General features: G+C 38.2%; 1 protein-coding gene across 1 annotated transcript; it reads left to right on the top strand.

The window, feature by feature from the left end:
* The first annotated feature begins 653 nt into the window (after positions 1-653).
* Positions 654-17,797, top strand: LOC119728704 (sorbin and SH3 domain-containing protein 1 homolog). The gene is made up of 17 exons (XM_038201036.1): positions 654-779; positions 1,827-1,908; positions 2,912-2,955; positions 3,283-3,493; positions 3,785-4,044; positions 4,824-6,409; positions 6,833-7,048; positions 7,731-7,799; positions 8,254-8,385; positions 8,853-9,032; positions 9,406-9,452; positions 9,630-9,847; positions 10,712-10,773; positions 11,269-11,418; positions 12,018-12,192; positions 12,865-12,953; positions 13,644-17,797. The coding sequence occupies exons 1-17, from the start codon at positions 686-688 to the stop codon at positions 13,749-13,751; spliced, it is 3,723 nt and encodes a 1,240-aa protein (XP_038056964.1). The 5' UTR covers positions 654-685; the 3' UTR covers positions 13,752-17,797.
* The last annotated feature ends 23 nt before the right edge of the window (positions 17,798-17,820 follow it).

The raw sequence follows: 17,820 nt of genomic DNA on the forward strand, positions 1-17,820 counted from the left end.
CGACTTGTTTCAGTCCCCAATCATTTGTATTCCACGAAAAAGTGCATTGAACTTTATCCAGTTCACACCCACAGGGCCGTATAATGTCCATGGGGGCCCCCCATGTCAACTTTGGAAGTATAAATTCTATTCTTTTTTAATCCGTCTATATATGCCGCCCAACCCCTAACCCTTCCAACTAACATGTAATGATTGAGTGCATGTACACGTCCAAAGACTTGATTTATTTTAGAAAGGTTACCTTTAGAAATATACATGTATCATACTTGTTGAAGCTTTACATGGCGGATGAGCTAACATAGAAAAAATGCGGGCAACACCATGTGGAAAGAAATCTCTTGAAGAAGCATGGTTCTGAAAAGAAATCGACGTTTTGGACAGGGTGCTCTCACTGCTCTGTATTTTAGGAATTAAAAAAAATAATAATAATAAATAGTGTAAAACAAACTGTCTCTTGATCAATAAGTTTTAATCATTTCGGTTTCCGTATATAATAAGTGCGTTTTACTCTTACTCTCAACTTAAAAAAATATGATGTCAACGCAGTCAATGTTCAAACTTTGAGTGAAAGTTGGTACGGTTGGTGTTTAGCGGTAAAAGTTGGACAGTCAGAGACTGGTAAAAAGTCTAAACTTGATGCGGAAGCGCATATATATATCGGAATCGGATGGTTTGCCGTTAAAAAATGGACGGAGTTGAATCAGCAGAAACCTCGTCAACTTCTGGTAACCCTGTCCCTTCCAAACGACCAACGATCATTAGAGCTTTTCCGAGATCTGGTAGGTATACATTTTTGGAGTTCCCAGGTCAGATGAGATCCTGTATTCATATGACGATGATCCGGTATTCATCTACATGATCTATCATGTCTATGATCACAGTAAATAACGATTAACGTTGATCATTGTTGATCGTCGATTGATGACGTCTAATTCCGACATAAACAGTAGTTTACAGTATCATGGAATACCTTGCATCTGTCATGTCAGTTATTAGGCCCATATAACATTTTTTTTATTTATTTATCAAATATATTATTTTGTCACATTTTTTTTATTTACCATTTTATTGATCTTTTGTTTATTTGTTTTGCATGTGCTAATTTCCCTGGGAAATTCAGCATGATGTCACAGTCATGGCACTGATGGCAGTGTTAGCCCAGGTTGGACGAAGTCTTCATTGCAATACGAGTAACGTAGGGAGGAAAGGGAGTCCACCAGGGCTAATGGCAGTGTGTCCTTGTGTTATCCCATTTGAGTTTGAAAGAGTTTTGTGTGTGTACGTTTTGAGGTCTTTAGCTTAACTTCTTATAAGCATCAAGGCTTTTTTTGGCATGTGTCTTGTGCCTTTTGAACATAGGACTTAGGAGACTGCTGAGTTTTGCAAAGTGGTTTTTATTTTATCCCAGAATTAAATTAACAACAAATTGAATAATTGTTGTGGACCCCCCCCCCCCCCCCCCCCCCGACATGATTTCAGCTAGAAATATAAAGTATGAGCAAACTAGAGCTGACACTTCTCAAGTTGTAAAACCAGAGATTGCTCAATAGTTTGGCATGTGTGCAGTGACCCAATTAAACTGTTCCTGTCCTTGATCCATACCTAGTTAATGCATGTATTTCATTTGTTTTTGACTGGGCAATCACCATGTAAAACAAATTATAAATTATATAATACAGCAGTTTCAATAATGCACATACCATGCAATGCACACTTGATTTTTTTTATCCTTTGGTTTACATATTTAATATATTTATGAAATAAGATGTATTAAGTTTTATGCATGTCAAGCATTGTGTACAGTAACCATGTGTGTGCATGTTCAGGAACCACTAATAACGATGAGGACAATAACCAGAGTTCTAACTCCTCTACTGTGGACTCAGTCCAACAGCCTGCTGACAACAGGTATATGGACATGTACATGAACTTTACATTTCATATGTTACACCCCAACTATAGCATCATCTCAACTATAGTTGGGGCCATTGCTTTAGTTGGAGCGTAACACATAGTATTCCGGAGGATGAAATTAGACACACCTACTACTTGAACAACATGAACTTGCAAACAAACTCTTTAAAGATGTCAGAAATTCCTTTGATTATCTTACAAAGGACTTTCAGTGCAAAATATTTACCAATCAGACCATAACTGTTCAGTGTGTGGCTATAATTTTACCCTCTGGGATTCTTACACTGCATTTCTTCACTTAGGCACTCATATTTCTATTCTGTTCACCGCTCACAGTTTCCAAAATAAAATCACAGTTATTTCATTTTCAGTAATACGTGCCTAAACAAGTTGGACCATTATGGACAGCATGCACAAAGCGCCTTCACTGTGGACAGATTTTGTTATTTAAATTCAGTGACATTGAAAGTACAAAGTGTCCACTCATTCGTATGACAGAGTCCTGAACAAAGAACTGTCCACAGCGAAGGCGCACTGTGCAAGATCTCTATAGAGTACCGAAGAACATACATCACGCGCACAATGTGTGTGTGTAAAAGACAATTAGCACTTGATTCAGACCGTGAATCAACACGCGTACTCCATTCGTTTGCACTTCCTGGTTCCAAAGGACGTCACACCTCGGTACTCTATTGGAAGCTAAAGCAAATTTGAATTGCGATAAAGATAAAGCATTCATTGCAGTTACGTTTATGCATGTTCATCACTTCCATTATTTTTGCAGTCATGTATTCATTATATTTACATGGTAAATTGTTTGCATGAGCACAAGTATGCTGTACATCAGGCTATTTAAATTTTTTGCAATTTGTTCCTTTTGCAAAATGGTCTTTTTAACTTACACATATGTTTCACATGTATGCATTGCATATTTTATCTTTGAAACGACTGTATTCATTACTTATTCATTAAAATTTCAATTATAATATCTTTGCAGTGATACTGTGATAAAAAAGACACCCCCAGCAAGACCATCAACAGGTAATATGTCAAACTTACCCCATCAGAAATTTTTTTTTGTAAATAAAAATTTCCAGTGGTCTTTTTAATGTATAAGGATATCATTAGTTCAATATTTACTAAAACAGACATAATTTGAAGTGAAAAACCTAAAATACCTGTTAAGTTCACTTCACATTTTTGGGATATGAGTTAAACTGTTGAAAAAATAGCAAATTTGCTCACATGTGTCCATAAGTCACATATTTAATGAGCATTTTGCGCAACCTAGAAAACCTGTACTTTCGAGGAATTACACTATTTATCTTTGTTTAGGAAATCAATTTTTTTGATAAATGATCATTACAGGCCCATCTAGAGAAGCCTCTTTCGAGGCCCCAGCTAGGCCAGCCAGTGTACACCTTCGCAGTTCAGAGCTGAAATCTGCCCCACGGCCAGCTAGTGTACATCTTCGCAATTCGGAGCTGAAATCTGCCCCTCGGCCAGCTAGTGTACACCTCCCACTCTCACAGGCACCTACTGTCAAGGACAAACCTGCTGCTGGAAAACCACAGAGAAAGTAAGACCTGTAGAAGTCCCTCTTATCACCATTTGTTGCTCATCTTGTATTGGACTTTTGTTGACATTCTGCATTTGGGTGATAAGTTATAGTATTGAACTTTGCCCTTCAAGGAAATGTTACATGTAAGAGCACTGTATACTCAGTGTTTCAGATCAGAAATTCATGGGTTCCGGTCCAGTCCCACCAGCTTGTTATGGTTTTTCTACAAACTGTACAATTATAAGTGAAGGTCAAAACCCACAATAAAGATTCATCACACTTTTGTTGTTGTTGTTGTTGAATTATCAGACGACCAGAAATTACCATAGTGTCCGCCAGACCACTCAGTGAGGTTGCAGGATTCTCCAAAGACACCTTTTCACCATCAGGAAAGCCAACCCCAACTGCTGCAGCAAAACCTACTGTAGGAACACCAGCAGATAAAGCAACAACTGCAGCAACAGAGGCCCCCTCAAACGTACCAAGTAGCCACCCTGTTGCTGCACCCCGACGCGGTCTAGACAAGGATATATCCAAAACTACAGCTCCAGTTGATGACAGAAAAATACGTAAGTGAATTGATATCTTTCTGCTTTTCAACAAACAGGCTGTGAAAGAAAACACTATGTATTGGCTGGAAAACATGGCAGAATATCAGTTAATTTAACGAAAGTTTTGTTTACTTCAATATCTTACCCATTGGCATGTGAATTGTCCATTTTTGTCCATTGTACAATTGTATTATTACGGAATTTTATTGTACCTGCCTTAAACCAGTACCTACTAAAAACCTACAACTCACTAAAAAGGCCATCATTTGCAATTATTGTTATATGAACCGAACAAATGATTGACAAAAAAAATTACTTGGATAACAGGATTGTTACAAAACATCTGACACAATTATTCCTGAAGATATGAATTTTGTCCAGAAAAACCTTTTTTTTTGGTCCAAAGTCATTGGCTGTTGATGACTTTGTGTTTCAATTCACCAGTTTCTCAAATGTACAATATCCACTAATCCTAGAACTTCAAAGTTGGCATTATTAAAACATCCTATTTTTGATATATTCACTGCAGCTGATGTTGTTAACAGAAAATTGTACATTAATTGCAAATGGGCCGATTGACCTTTTCTCTCTTCAGCTGATTGTTTGATGTAATGTAAACTTTCTTGTACAATGTACTGTTTATTGCTAGAATTTTCTATGCAATGATTCTTGGAAGAATATGCATGGTAGAAATTGTTACCTGATGTATTTCATGTATAGTTTTTTATTTTGATATAAGTGTGCATGTTGTATACATCGTGTTTATGATTTGTTTCCTTTGCCTGTTAAACCCCCAGAGCCTCCTGGTGTTACCGGTGGAACTGACATGTCTGGTGCACCCCCACCTCTCCCTACCAACCGGCCGAAAGGCCCGTATATCCCCCCTCCCCTACCCAGCACAAGGCCCAAGGGGTCTTATGTTCATCCTGGGTCGGGGCCCTCTAGTTCTGTTACAGAAGAAAAGGCCAGCTCTGAAGCCACACCTGTTCCCAAGCCTCAGCCACGATCAGTTTTAGCAGACACTGAGGAAACACCCAAGGGTCACGCAGCTCCGAGCAGACCTCCACAGCCGGTGACTCACAATCACGTGTCAGACGAGTCATCCAAGCTACCCACTCCCAGGAATAGGGGTCTGGTTGACAGTGAGAAGCCTGTGTTTGTGCTACCCCCAGCGCCATCATCTGAGCTTGAAGGGGCTAGTAAACCACATATTACTTTAAAGCCACCAGTGTCTGTGGAACAGCCAAGTCAGGCACCTGTAGTTCACTCAAAAACACAAGAGACTCCACAGTTGCCTCCAAAGCCGGCTGACAAACCAGCATTGACCGATCCTGTTACCGCCCCAAAGCCAGCAGAAAAACCACCACTGCCTCATCCTGTTGCTCCCCCTAAACCAACACAACAAACTGGTAACACTTCAGCAATAGCTGCCTCAGCGTCTTCAGATTCACACAAACCTTCTCAGGGCCCAGTGCCCTCAAAACCCACTATGCCTCTTATGCCTCACGCATCTGGACAAAAATACTCTAGGACTGACATCCTGTCTTTGTTTGACAGTACCTACCAAAAGAACTCCAAACCTGAGAGCAGCTCAGATGCCCAGAAGAAGGTTGCAGGTGCAGTAGCACGTAATGTAAGCACAGAGGATGCTCTGAAATTTGGCAGTACAGCAGCTACAGTAGCAGCATCTGACAAAACAAGATCAGGCAATGAAGTCAGTGCTTTGCACTTTGCCAGTGCAGCAGCTCAGAACACAACAAAGCAGGATGTGAATAATATCAGTGGAGGGGTGAACGTGTTAAGACAATCAGAGGATGGCCAAAAGGCAGCTAGCTCATTCGGCCGCATTGCAAAAAGCACAGCATCTGATGTTAGATCAGCAGATTCCTCATCAGGTGACCTGAAGTGGCAAGTGGCCAGCTCAGCTGCCAAAAATGTGACTGCTGATGATGCAAAGAACATTGGCAAGGCTGGTGTTACCTTAGCAAAATCCGAACAAGGTCGTAAGGCAGCCTCCTCAATCTTTAATATTACTAGAGCAAGCATGAACCAAGTGAACCAGACCCAATCACAAAATCCACCTGCTCCGAGCCCCACAGCTAGGGCAAGACCGAAAAACACTGGACAGCAAAGTGGGTCCAGTTTTGGTAGCCTGATGGGATTGATGCCTCCACCTAAGCCCCAAGCTGTAGCAAAGCCATCTACTACAAGTGTAAATAAACCAGCTCCAGTACCAAAGTTTAAGATTTCTGCAGAGCCAACAGCTGCAGGTGCACAACGCTTCAAACCCACAATCATCAGACCTGGAGCCGAGAAGCCAGGATCCAAACCGAACAGCCGGAACAATTCACCTGAGCCAAAACGAAAGGTGCCTCCACCTCGGGTAAGTTGGGCTTTAGTCCTGCGAACATAGTTGAATGGGATGGTAAAACAATGACTTCTTAAAACATATCTCCGGACAGAAAAAGAGATTACAATTCCATCAATCAAGAATTCCTTTTTGCTCAAAGGTACTTCACATCACATCCAGACAATGGTCAGTGGTCACAGAGGACATGATTGAAACACTAAGATCCTAACAAATTTACTGAAACCTAAATGGTGGAAAACTCTTCATGCGAGATTTTTCCATCAGATAAATATACAAGTTATGTTTATGTGGTTTACACAAGTTGATAATTTACGTAACTTGTCAAATTACCTGGTAAACATTTTAAAGTCCAATTGATAATATTTAAAGTTTCTTGAAGAAAAAAACAGAGTAATGAATACATTTTTATTTAAATTGACTCTTCATCCTAAACAGCCTGCCAGTGGACCTCAGGGAAAGTCCAAAGGTAGCGCACCACAACGTCCCAATGCCCCAAGTGGTCAGCCTAAATCATCCACATCATCAGCCAACTTGAAACCCAAGCGACGGGCTCCACTCAAGCCAGGTGGTGCACCTCCTAGGAAGTCCTCTCAGTCGGAGTCCCTGCCACCCAGGCCTGGGCCTGGTCATCTGCTCTACAATAAATACATGGTGAGCAAGACTGTCCAAGCGCATTGATGATGAGATAGTTACACTGCAGAATTATGCATACATTTAGGCAGTCTCTTGGGTCATGTGTTGAAACCAAACAAAAGTCTACCCAAGACTAGTTGAGAATATGTGTACTTCCTGGTCACTCCATATCTAGTGCTGGCACCCAAATACTCCAGGATGGCAAGAGACAAGTAACCTGCGTTTTGACTCAATATGGCTATTAGCTGGATTGGAACCCAAGACCCTCAGTCCATTAGTATAATGGATTGAGGGTAAAGTAATCTTAGCAATTAGGCCACATATCTTTGAATGGAAAGATGATTTTGGTTGGTTAGTGAGGGATACTATGCCTCTCTGATGCAGTTAAGGAATGTAACTTAACTCAACGTAATGGTTGAAACTGTAAATCTTTATATTGGATGCATGCCTATGCATGCCTATATCGGATGGTCACCTAACCATAAAATGTTTACTTTGCAGATGGAAACACTAAGCCATTGATTTTAACTTAAAAAAGTAAAATATTCATCTTTTTATCTTATTGAAACTTGAATTAACTCATTCAAATCTTTATGCTTGTACATATTGTAAACATGAATATAATGCAATTATTTATGGAAAGGATTAGTATTTGTAGGACTTTCATCAAGTCATTATTGCTACTGTTTATTCCTCAAAGGTCTCGGAACCCCATGGGATTGCACTTTATGACTACAAGCCAATCCAACCTGATGAACTTGGATTTAAGGTACGAGTTATCACAGCACTTGAATTAAGACTTAGCAGAACGTCTTGTGTGGCACAGTATAAAGTCAAAAGCAGAACAAATGGGACGTGTGTTTCTAAATTGGGACAACATCTGTTCAATAGGATGCCTGGCTCGGGTCATATCATTGGGGTTCAACATGATCAATGCACTGCATTATATGCTGGGGTAGGATCAATTTTCTTTTCTTTTTTTAATGGGGGAGGGGAAGGACACCACAAGGTGGCCAAAAAGCTGTTCAGCTTTCCCTGCTTAAATCTGACCATGCATGTATTGAAGAAGCAGCTCTTCAAGGGAGGCATTTTAGAGTATAAAATGTATGATTGTTATAGTGTAAAGAATAATATATTGCTCACAGTCCACCTAACTTTGGTTAGTGGAATAGTTACGTGTACTTGCCATAATTTCTGAACATGTCTTCGCTGGTTGGTCACAGGCTAATGACGTCATTGTGCTTCTGAAGCGTATTGATGCTGATTGGCTGAGAGGTCGTTGTGGTGATGCCGAGGGTCTCCTCCCTGCAGCCTTTCTAAAGATCGTCAAAGACATTCCACAGACGGGCAACAAGGTAGGCCTACTTCTTGTCACAAGTCTGGTACCCTGAGTTTGGCCAAAGATACACATTTCTATTTGTATTTCTATTGCAGTTAGTATCATCTTTTCAAAGGTAAATATGTGTTTTCCCTCCAAGTGTAGTAAACGCCATCCCTAACACAAATAATGCATCATTTGACGATGTATCAAATGATGTGTTAGTTGTATTTTGTACATATGGCCTTGCTTTCTTGTTGAGAAAAGGGCAATTCCATGGCAACCAACGTTACGTTTAAAGAAGCAGGCCATTATGTTTATGAGTTGTTTTTAGATTGACTAATACATTTGTTCCATTTACTTTGTCTAGTTAACACGCAACTCAGTCCAACATCCATGACCAAGTAACAACAACAACTATTTTAAATGTTGAGGTTTGACACTGTTTTTTCCTCCAACTCTCACCATATGTACTCACTGGTCTCACCCCGCACCCTTTTCCAGCCAAGTACCAGTGAGCCGTGTGCAGTAGCTGTGTACAGCTTTGAGGGCGCTGCATTGGATGAGCTTCGCTTCAAGGAGGGGGATAACATTGTACTACTGGACAGGGTTGGGGACCAGTGGTACCGGGGACAGTGCAAGGGACGCACTGGCATCTTTCCAGCCAATCACGTCAAAGTTATTGTAAGCGTTTGTTTTGTCTCTTTAACTTTTTCTGATTTTTTTCAGTTGGGAAGTCTTCAATTACTACATGTTGTAATAACATTATAGTATTAGGAATTAAACACAATGATTTGTTTTAGTTATTTGGGACTCTTGGGGAAAAGTTAATTGCACGCTTGATTCAGTTACAAGATTTTTTTTAAATTGAGGTAAATTGGTAAAATAGTGAAACTTGATGTGATACTGATTGTTGATATTGGCTGTGATACTACTTATGATGGCAAAAAGTACGCATTTGGCAGCATATTCTTTAAACCTGAAGTCAGACTTGAAGTTTAGTTACCAGTCATACTTATAGTAACTAGTATAACAATATGTCATTGTGTATTTACAGGAGGATCTTCCAGTAAAATCACTTACCGTAGGAAGCAGTAACATAAGGTGAGGTTCATGATTATATTTTGTAATAAAAGGTTGTTTATATTAGGAGTGATCTTAACACCTGATCTATCTGACCACAAAATTGTACTGGAAAAGTCTTTGAGGTTTTCAACCGCATTGGGTTTTAATGCATGATGAATATCTATTTTGTTTATATTTTTTTTTACATTTCTGTAGTGGGCCAAGATGCACAGCCAAATTTGACTATGACAGCACCAATCCTGAAGATCTGACATTCAAAGCGGGGGATGTGATCAAGCTTGTGGAGGATATGGGGTCGCAGTGGCTGAAGGGTCGACTTGGCAGCAAGACGGGAATCTTCCCAGAATCGTTTGTGGATATCACTGAGGCTCTACCCGCAAAGACATCATCGACTGTGATGAATGGAAACTCAGGTACAAATACTCCCTGTGTTGCATTACCGGCCTGTTCAAAGGTATATTCTGGATGCATGGAATAAAATGGCAAGAGTGCAAATATTCAAAATTCCTTGGTTGCCTTCGAGCGAGTCACTCATGTTTACACAAGTATACACCTAAGTGCACGAATGGCAAGAGTATGACCTGCGGGCTACGAGAGAGTATACTCTCTCTCAGAGTGGGAGAACATGTATACTCTTGCACCTGATGAAATCACGAGGTTACAAGATGGCGGAAGGGTAAACGTTGTGAGCTTTTCAAAAGTTAATAGTCTATTATCATTATTTCTGGGGTTTTTTTTGATGAAATTTACTTTTGCATATTTGATTGATAGTCAAAATATGACAGATAACAGCATTGAATGCTTGAGGGATATGACAGAGTTCGATGTGCACTAAACATTTTTCTACTCTAGAAAAAGAGTATCGAGAGTGATCCGTGCAGCCATTGAGAAATTGGTTATGCACCCGAGCTACATGAATGACGTACTCTGTCGAGTCCATTACATGGTTATACATGAATTTCTAGAAAACGTCATGTGAATGATTCTTATCCAATGACATTTTGGTTTAACAATCCTGTTTGACTATGCATGTCACTCATTGACTCTAATGGTGTACCGCTCAGTGCTCACCATGCAGCATGGAAGTTATTTGTTTGCTTTGAAATATTATAATCAAAACAATTTGTGTGTGCGTTTACTCAAGCTAGCAAACAACTCATGTCTGACATATCAAATTCCCCCTTCAGACTATATTATAGTTGTAGCAGACATGGCATCCGTGATGAATTGTACAACGTTTCAAGTTTCTAATTTCATGGACATGTTCTTCTTTTCAGGTAATGTGGTTAAAGCCATGTTTGACTTCAGCGCTGCTGAGAGTAATGAAATCAGTTTTAAGGTTTGTACAATCTGTTCCAATATTTCGTCCTTAAATCAGAAACTGACATAGCTTTACCTTCCTCCCATGACAAAATTAAATAATAATAAATAGAGCATATTTGAAGGAAAAAATAACTATGGTTTTTCATATCTAGTTAAGATTTTTTTGTTTAGTGTTTGTTTAGATATCTCTACATTAGAGAACAACCGGGGTTACTTTGTTGCAATATTAACTTCCCATGACATTAATGGAATAAAAGATGTACCGTCATATAGAATAATATCAGAGAATGCAGTGCATCACCAATCCTCAAAGGTTTGGGGGTTAATTTTATGTTGACTGATTTTTTTGCATTCCTAGTGCATTTATGGTATTGTCATGTTTATCGAAAATAAAACAAGAAAATAAAGTGATGTTGCCTAATCATTAAACATTATGTGTGTCACATTATGTTTCATTGATTAGTATTTGAAATATGATTTTTAAAACATGTTTTTTTTTACTTTTATATAGGCAGGTGACAAGATCACAATCTTGAGCCAGGTCAGCTCAGATTGGCTTCATGGTGAGCTTGGCAGCGGTCTCAGGGGTAACTTACCCTCAACATTTGTGGATCATATCCCAGCTAATTTACCATCTTTTACAGCTGATAGTCCATCTGAGGTAAGACCCAGGCTAGATTCAAATGTCACAGGTTCAAACCCCACACAAGATGACATTTGTATTGGGATTTCAGTCCCTGAATTATGTCACTGTGGTTTTCCTTCAAATGCACATTTTAGACCCTGAATATAATCAGTGGGGTTTAACTTCAAGTGTGTATGCAGGCTTCCCTCACGTCATTTTCACCACCTCTTCACTGATAGTATCTTGCAGCTTACAGCTCTAGTGCCCTGGTGTAATCACATTGTTGCTTATGTAGATGCTTAGATTGCCACCCCCAATTGATTGGGATCTCAGTCCCTGAATTCAAATCACTGTAGGATTCCCTCATATTGAGACCTTTTTGACTGTCTTCTCTTTGATTTCATAATTTCTTCCAGCTTCTCGGTGCCTTAAGTAGTTTTGCATCTTACTTTGCTGGATAGTTAAAAAATCACAAGAAATAAGAATATCAGAACAACTCTGATGTGTTCCATGGTGATTTTGTAAAGTGACAAAGCCAAATATGAATGTTCATGTATCCTCTTTTGGGTATGTCCAGTATTCTGCCTAGAAAATGTCAACCTTATTATGTGTTGTTTTGTTTTTTTGCAACAAAGATTGGAGAGTGCATTGCCAAGTTTGACTTTGAGCCTGCGGGTGAGGGGGAACTAGCCCTGAAGATGGGTGACCGAGTCACTCTACTAGAATATGTAGGAGAGGACTGGCTAAGAGGACGCATTGGCTCAAAAGAAGGCATCTTCCCCAAGACATTTGCTGATATTGTCGGTAAAGGTAAGTCCATCTCTCCTTCCCCTCGCCCACTTTTCATCATTAACCTTAGCCATTAATCTTAAGTGCATTAAGACTAAATAATAAGTAATAAAGCAGTCTAAGTTGAACTGCAAATGTTGCAAGGAAGCCCCTGCATGAAGCAAGCTGAATATGTGGAATTTAATTTCCTGCTTTTCAGAGGTGGCTTGTTACCTCGTCGGGTATGATGGGCACGAAAAAAAAAGTTGGTTTTTTTGACTAATATTGTGCTGATATGTATTCCGGGCTTGTGCATATTAAAAATGCCTCTGCAAACAGCCACAAGGGACAAATGTGTCCTGTCATACAACATTAGTAATCTAGATGAGACTGTAGCAATTGTGTAATTTTAAATTCATTGAGAGTACAGTTTGACTATTTTATAGTTACCTTTGTTTGATCAAGATAAAACCTTGTTTATCTCACACAACAAGTGTTTGTGTGGCCATTAAAATGTTGTCATATTAAGTCACACACCATTTCTAAACTTGGTTAGACACTCTAAACATGCAAGTAGCTAGTATACAACATAACAAATTGTAAGACGGTAACCTTATTTTCAATTAGTATGCCTCCAGTAACTATGACAAAAAGATTGTGAAGTATATCTGACCATAGCCATGTTTTCAACACTTTTTCTTAATTAACGCACAGGTGGGCCATCCAGTGGAGGGCCCAGCCTGGGAACCTGCAAAGCTGTTTACGACTTCCATGCAGAGGAAGCAGATGAGCTCAATATCACTGTAAGTTAATCATTAATATTCATGCAGCGTTTCTCAAGGATGTGGGTTAACTCAGGTAGGGAATTCGCCAAACGTAATGGAGAAGACCACTCAAGGGAAAGGATTATCTTAGAGAAAATGCAGAGTCTGGTTAGAAGGAATTAAAGTTTGTTTTAAAGGATAGCACTACCCAGCTAACCAAGATTTGTTGTGTATCATCATTACTTGACATCACATAGCAGAGTCATAGGCAGATTGTGGAAATTTATTTTATTGTTGGCTTTATATGTCAGAGTTACATGTGTAGATTTTATAAGCGATGAGTAGTAATGCAAAACCAGCCTTAATATGCCCTTTTAATGCCATTTAAATTTAACATACACAAATTAACCGTTTCAGAGGAGCAAAAATACAAAATTGTTTTGATGTAATTGGGTTGGACATTTGGTCAAAGTGAGTGTGGATACATTTAAAATGTTCTACTTAGTGACAAATACTGTAAAAAGAAAAATTTAATCAAAAAAAAAAGAGGGCCTAATATTTCGGATCCTGGCAAGGACCCTTCTCAAACGCAAAAGAAAAATTGAATCAAATGTGCTGACTTTGATGGCGCAGGTACACATTCATGTTTCAAAATTTCTGTATGACAAAGTTCACTTCTTGCAAAGCATAATTAATGAATTACACTGGCTGTTTTTCTGTTTTCTTCAGAGTGGTGATGTCATTGAGATTCTGGAATACGTCAGTGCTGATTGGATTAACGGTCGACTGAAAGGCAAGACTGGCAAGTTTCCAAAAGCTTTTGTCGATATAAGGTGATGTGGCTAGAGTATATGAAGCTAGTGTAAATGGTGTACATGTATCATATATACAAGCCAACAGTATTTTTTATTTATCATATATTTTTATCCCATAAATATGTCTATACGCATCCTTAATGTAGATTACAAATATATTATGCATGTCTACAATACCAACTACATAAACAAACACAAATGTGTTAATTGTCATCTACACAGTTTCATAGTTTTTGCTGTACTTAAATTATGTAAGATGAATCAATGAATTGATGTTTGCCCTCGCTTGTTATTGGCCCCTGCATATGATAGAAATTAGAAAGTGGCTTTAAATTTAGACCGTTAGCTATTAGTGCCGTTGTATGTGAAGCATGACATATGTAAGTCAGAGTGCTCCTTAATACTTAAATGGACAAAACTTACCAAATGATTTTTAAAAATTTGCTAGAGCTACTATTCATTTCCCGGTCCTTATACTAACAGAACAGAAATCAGTACCAACTGCCACACTACCTTCATATTTGTCAGTGTTCAGAATTCTGGTGCAACTGAGTTGTACATCCAGAAATTAGCTTTCACTTACAACTGCAAATGAAAACGTGGACAAGTGAAAAAGTGTTCAACAGGACCACATCATCTAGCAAATGTTATTCACCCCACCCATAACCTCCACAGCGTGATTTTATGAAACATGTGCATGTTCATAGCCTTGGAGGGATAACCAATAAGCTGTATGATGTACAGCCTGAGAGCAATCTGTAATCAGAATGCAGAATCACACAGTAGGGTGCTCAAGCACCAACAGATATAATTGTTTTTCAGATGACTTGTTCACTGATGGATAGGCTTTGTGCTGTGTGCTAAGTAAAATGGCCTTGTATGCTGCTCTGTACATCTACATATATGAAATCCATTATCCTTACTCGAAACATTGACACTTGAAAAACGGCATTTCTTCCTAGCTAATTCACATTAAGTGTATTCCTACAAGTAATGAAAGGGGCGATTTTAATACAATGGCTGAAGTGAGTTTGTCCAGATACAAATAATTCTAGATTTAGTTAATCCTTTTTTTTTTTTTTGGCTTCAAATTTGTTGCATTTATTGATTGCAATTAATTCTTTATACGGGGTCAATAAACATTTGTATACAATGTACAATTTTGCCAGAAATAAAGCCATACTGAGAAATGCTATTAAGAGAGTGAAATAAGAAGTGGGTTCTTTTTTTCTTGGGGGGGGGATGTTAATAATTTAATCAGTTTAGAGATGTGTGACTTGCACACACAAAATTATCAGCATCTGCTTTGCTGAAGGTATTTTATAAGCTGTTTACATTTCAGTAGTTGGAACTAAACAGCAGAAGAAAAATCTTTAGGTAAAACAATTATGCGATTTTTTTCTGGAATAAGTAGTTAAAAATTATGTTTTTACAAAAAAGTGGTCAGATTTTGTCAAAGAAATCCACACTCTCCCAACACATTATAGATTCATAAATCTTTAAACCATTAGAAAGGCTGGAGACAAGCATGTTTATAGTTGCAGTACGAAAGGCATTAGTAATTTGTTTGACATTTCCATGTGACTTTGTTTAAATTGCAAAGCGTGTGACCCATCCTGTGCACAAAAGAAAATTGTGTGTTTGACAAATTGCCAAACAAATTGCCGATTGCTTTGGCGTATAGATGAGATTGCCAAATTAAAGGCAGTGTTAATTTAAAAAAGGCATGTTCCTCAATTATTTTCCCCGCAGTGAAAGTTTCTCTTCTAACATCCATCATAGTGGGGGGAAAGGTATTGAAACAATCTAAGTTTACATAGACACACAATTACATATGTATTTGGTATATTTGATGGTCAACCTAAGGTCTGAATAGAACATGTGGGAGGCTGAAGAAAGGAGTGATTATACGTGTATTGAAAGTTATTCACTGACTAAGAATAATCTTAGCTTAATTTGTGGTGTGGTTCTGTTCATTCGTTTGCAGGTTATCATGGTATTTTTTTTACAGAGAGTGAATAAGAAACCTAAAGTAAAACTGAGTATCCTCATATTAAAGAACAAGTTAATTTACCTATGTTTGGTTATTTATTTTTTATTATTACACTTTATTATGCCTTTAGCTAGTGTTGCGTCAAAATTAAATGGCTAAATTAATTCATGTGTCTCTTTAATATCTAAATCTAATATCTAATATCTGTGAAAAAGATTTTGTGTCTGGATTCAGTGACTTCAAGTAATGATCTGAGACGAGAAATGTTAAGTTACCCATTCAACAAAGTCATTTTGCGGGTATAGTGTACAGTAATTATAGCGAATGAGAGGTCAAGTAGAGTGATACTTGTTGCTCATGATGACTTAATGGCAAAATTGTCAACTCAAACCGACCTTTGGTTCTTGGGCATCTATCACCTGCTATGAAGAATTACATTGGTGCCCTCAAAAAGGCAGCATATTATATCAATGACAATTACTGTGCGACTTTGTCAGGTCATCATTTTCTTATTTTGAGAACTAAACTAAATATTATATGGCATTTTTTGAATCACGGCTTTGGCTTTGTGTCACCATGAAGCCTCAAACTTGTAATCCAATTGTTTTTTCGCGCTTTTTTTTTGACTTAAAATGTTGGACTAATGTGCAATGGTGTGCATGTAGCCCAAAAAGGGAAAACAACAACCAGACAATAGTGAAAACCTTTCGAGGGCCAAAACTGATTAAACTAAAAGCTGCTTAGTAAATGGCCTATACAACAGACCAGAGGCTTTAATCTTTTGCTAATTTTATACTCAACAATTTTTTAATGTTCAGTTAAAGTTGCAATAAAAGTAATTTTTGTAATATGTTTTGCTGCAATAAATGCTTATCACGCTCAAGTAGTAGCTACTTATGTGCTTTAAAGATCTATGTAAGGGGTGTTGCATTTACAAAGGTACAAATGTGTATTAATGCCTAAATATTAACTGTCTAAGAAAACAAAACTATATAATTGTATTTTGTTCTAATTAATCTACATTATGGGCAATTTACTACATGTGTGGAATTCCTATGACATTTTATTAAATCTACTTGCATTAGATAGCGTTCCTGCAAAGAAACAAGTTTAATCTCTGAAACCTCTGACGAAATTAGTCTGACTACAATGTGTGCGATAGTGGAAATTTCCGCTGTCTTGTCAGAAATGTCAGGATCAAGTGTTCGTATGGATTTAGATTATTCAGTGTTTCTTCGAACTGTCATGCTTACATCGATTAATCCATAAACTGCATTGCAGTTGTCTGCACTTCTGAATTTGATGTAGCGTTATCACGCTAGTGTGTGCTCTTGTTTTCAGGTTTGGGTAATGGGAATGTAGATTGTTTCATTCCATTAAATGCTAATTTGTGAATAATGATGTTAATTTGAGCCAGTCTTCCAGCGCGTATACTTGCCACCACTTCTGGCTAACGTTCTTTTTTTTTAACGTGTGGTGTACATTTACTTTAAACCCTAAAACGTTGACCCAGAATATTTATACATGTACCATAATGTTTGCATCGTACTGAACTTTACAACAACTCGCTTTGGGCAACTTCAATTTTGTACCTGCAGGATTGCAGGAAACCGAGGCCGGATTGTGACTGTGCTGCGTGCAATTTCACAGTAATTGTGCTCAGGTAACTCGAGATAATAATCACCAGAGGGACCCGAGCCTGCACTGCAAGCAGCAATAGCTGCGGCCTGCAGGGAATCGAGCAATTTTCTTCTAATAATTTGGATTTCTCAGGCCATATATTATGTGAGGCGGTTTCCCCAAATAAACATTAAAGCCAGCTGACGAACTTTGTGTTGATTATGAAAGCAGTATTGTAAAAAAAATCTTTAAAATGAAGGAAAAATAGGAATTGATTTAATTAAACGTTTCATTTGGCTTCTCAAAGTACGCAAAATTACCCTCTTTTAGAATTATGTCTGATCGTTTTCAGTAACCAAAATTTCCGTGACTTTAAGTCTTTTGGCTTAACTTGGGTTGTTTTCACTTTAGTAATGCAGGCAAAATCATTAAGTAAATGTCGGTCGTAAACGGAACTGTGTTCTTGTCTTTTCGATTG

Source organism: Patiria miniata, unplaced genomic scaffold, assembly GCF_015706575.1.
Source record: "Patiria miniata isolate m_02_andy unplaced genomic scaffold, ASM1570657v1 HiC_scaffold_20, whole genome shotgun sequence".
Taxonomy (NCBI): Eukaryota; Metazoa; Echinodermata; class Asteroidea; order Valvatida; family Asterinidae; genus Patiria; species Patiria miniata.

Coding starts and splice junctions, on each gene's coding strand:
- LOC119728704 (XM_038201036.1), top strand. CDS start 686: ATGGACGGAGTTGAATCAGCAGAAACCTCGTCAACTTCTGGTAACCCT. Junction 2,956..3,282: donor CCCAGCAAGACCATCAACAG/GTAATATGTCAA, acceptor TGATCATTACAG/GCCCATCTAGAGAAGCCTCT. Junction 8,386..8,852: donor TTCCACAGACGGGCAACAAG/GTAGGCCTACTT, acceptor ACCCTTTTCCAG/CCAAGTACCAGTGAGCCGTG.